At 35.8% G+C, this 2,383-nt stretch overlaps 1 protein-coding gene across 1 annotated transcript; it reads left to right on the forward strand.

Annotated features, from left to right (window-relative positions):
- Nucleotides 1-2,016, forward strand: LOC141325677 (uncharacterized). Its single transcript, XM_073834440.1, has 2 exons — nt 1-139; nt 713-2,016. The coding sequence occupies exons 1-2, from the start codon at nt 55-57 to the stop codon at nt 1,768-1,770; spliced, it is 1,143 nt and encodes a 380-aa protein (XP_073690541.1). The 5' UTR covers nt 1-54; the 3' UTR covers nt 1,771-2,016.
- Nucleotides 2,017-2,383: the final 367 nt, after the last annotated feature.

Raw genomic sequence — 2,383 nt, forward strand, 5'->3', positions numbered from 1 at the left:
CAAACACACAAAAATTCTGGTGGAGCAACTAAGATCCACGCGACACTTATAAAGATGGTGTTTATTAAAGAGGAGAGTGAAGACGTGAAGATTGAAGAAGCATTCAGAGTCAAACATGAAGAAACTGAGGAACAAACAGGTTGGATTTCATTCTCAAAGCTGAAATATTCTATAAACTTATTTTCTCGATTCATTTGCCATTGGCAGGTGTTTTTCCACACTGTTGCCCTCCTGCAGCTTTCTTTTTTGAAAGAATTTCAGTTTAATTTTTTTCTTAAAATTCTTTTAGTGCTCTGGTTTTTGAAAATACCAGAAACTTCTTGATGAAGAACTTGAATAATATATGATTAATATCAAGTATTTCTTTATTTTCTGTTTTTTTGTGTGTGTGTGTGTGTGTGTGTGTGTGTGTGTGTGTGTGTGTGTGTGTGTGTGTGTGTGTGCGTGTGTGTGTCCTCCATATGCTTTTGTTTCTGCATTCGCATTTGTCATACATTTTATATAACTCATATAACTGTGATTTCTTGATTGTGTGCTCCCTCTGTTGCTTTGGCTAAAAGGGTAACAGTGCAGTGGGACTCAACACCTCTTACAGTTGCTTAGTGGATATAGGATGTAGTTGTATGTTAGTTTTGACACTTTACATGTTTGATGTCTGTTGTTTTTTGTCATTAAACTGCGGTTAACTTTTATTTGTCTTTTTTCACCTTAGAACTTATGGCACTGAAAGAGGAGAGTAAAGTACTGAATGAAATAGAAGAGAAAGATCATGATTTCATAAATGAAGAAAAATCTTTTAGTTGTTCACAGACTGAAAAGACTCCATTAAGAAAAAGGACTCAAAAGACTGGAAGAAGTTATTTCATCTGTCAACAGTGTGGAAAGCATTTCGTTCATAGAAGAAGTCTTAAAACACATGTTAGGAGTCACGTTGGAGAGAATCCCTACACATGCCTTGAGTGTGGACAGAGTTTCCATCAAAAACAACTCTTTGAAGACCATATGAGAATTCACACTAAGAAACCCTACACATGCCCTCAGTGCGGGAAGAGGTTTAATTATAAAGGACACTTTGAAGAACACTTAAGAGTTCACACTGGAGAGAAGCCTTTTACCTGCCAGCAATGTGGAAGAAGTTTCAACCAAAAAGGAAACCTTAACAGACACATGAGTGTTCACACTGAAGAGAAGCCTTACACCTGTCAACAGTGTGGAAGAAGTTTTAACCGGAAAGAAAACCTCCATTGCCACATGACAGTCCACACTGGAGAGAACCTTTTCACCTGCCAGCAGTGTGGAGTAAGTTTCACTCAAAAGGAAAGCTTTAACAAACACATGGAAATTCACAATGGAGAGCAGTCTTACACATGTGATCAGTGTGGAATGAGTTTTGATCAACATGAAAACCTTGAAGTCCACATGAGAACTCATAGAGAGAAACCCTACACATGCTCTGAGTGTGGAAAGAGTTATTGTCGAAAACAACAATTTAAAGACCACATGAGAATTCATTCTGGACAGCAACCCTACACATGCCCTCAGTGCGGAAAGAGGTTTAATCATAAACAAACCTGTGAAAACCACATAAGAATTCACACTGGAGAGAAGCCTTTCACCTGCCAGCAATGTGGAAGAAGTTTCAACCAAAAAGGACACCTTGACCAGCACATGGGAGTTCACACTGGAGAAAAGTCATTTATATGTGGACACTGCGGAAAGAGTTTTAGAAATAAAGCAGCATTTAAATACCACATGAGGTTTCACACATGAGAAACTAGTTTTATGTCATCAGTGTGACATGAGTAATGTAATAACACCAGAGAGAAGCCTTTGCTGTACCATCACTGTGGAAAGATGTGCAGAAACAAGATTATCTTGAGGTTCACAGAAGCACCTCTGATATAATTCAAGATATCTGAGCAGTGAATTTGGGCTTTGTGTACACCTGGGTTTAAAATGTGTTTTGGTTGATCAGATCACAAATAGAAAAGGAATCAATAAATTGATAAATGTAGGGCTGGGCGATATAGCAAAAATGTAATCTCAATAATTTTTTCCCATATTGAACGATAACGATATATATTTCGATATAGGCTGTTGATGTTGCCAGCTTTAAAATAGAATCCCAACAATGACTAAAGCCACAAAAATTAAAGGGTTCATTAAATTACATTTTAAAGTATAGTTTATTAACAAAAACAGATTACAGATTTGGCCTTAAATTAAAACAACTTTCTAAAATAAATAAAAAATAAAAGTTGTGACAGAGTATGGTAAATGAGAGTAAATGTACAAAATGTAAACATAAAATTATTGTAAAAGCATAATTTGTAACACAATTATTTATTTATTATTAACACAATTGTTTATTTTCTCTATTTTA

The sequence above is a fragment of the Garra rufa genome, chromosome 2 (genome assembly GCF_049309525.1).
Source record: "Garra rufa chromosome 2, GarRuf1.0, whole genome shotgun sequence".
Taxonomy (NCBI): Eukaryota; Metazoa; Chordata; class Actinopteri; order Cypriniformes; family Cyprinidae; genus Garra; species Garra rufa.

Excerpts from the sequence above, each read along its gene's own strand:
- LOC141325677 (XM_073834440.1), top strand. The coding sequence starts at position 55 with ATGGTGTTTATTAAAGAGGAGAGTGAAGACGTGAAGATTGAAGAAGCA. Across the intron at positions 140-712 it reads AGAAACTGAGGAACAAACAG|AACTTATGGCACTGAAAGAG; the intron begins GTTGGATTTCAT and ends TTTTCACCTTAG.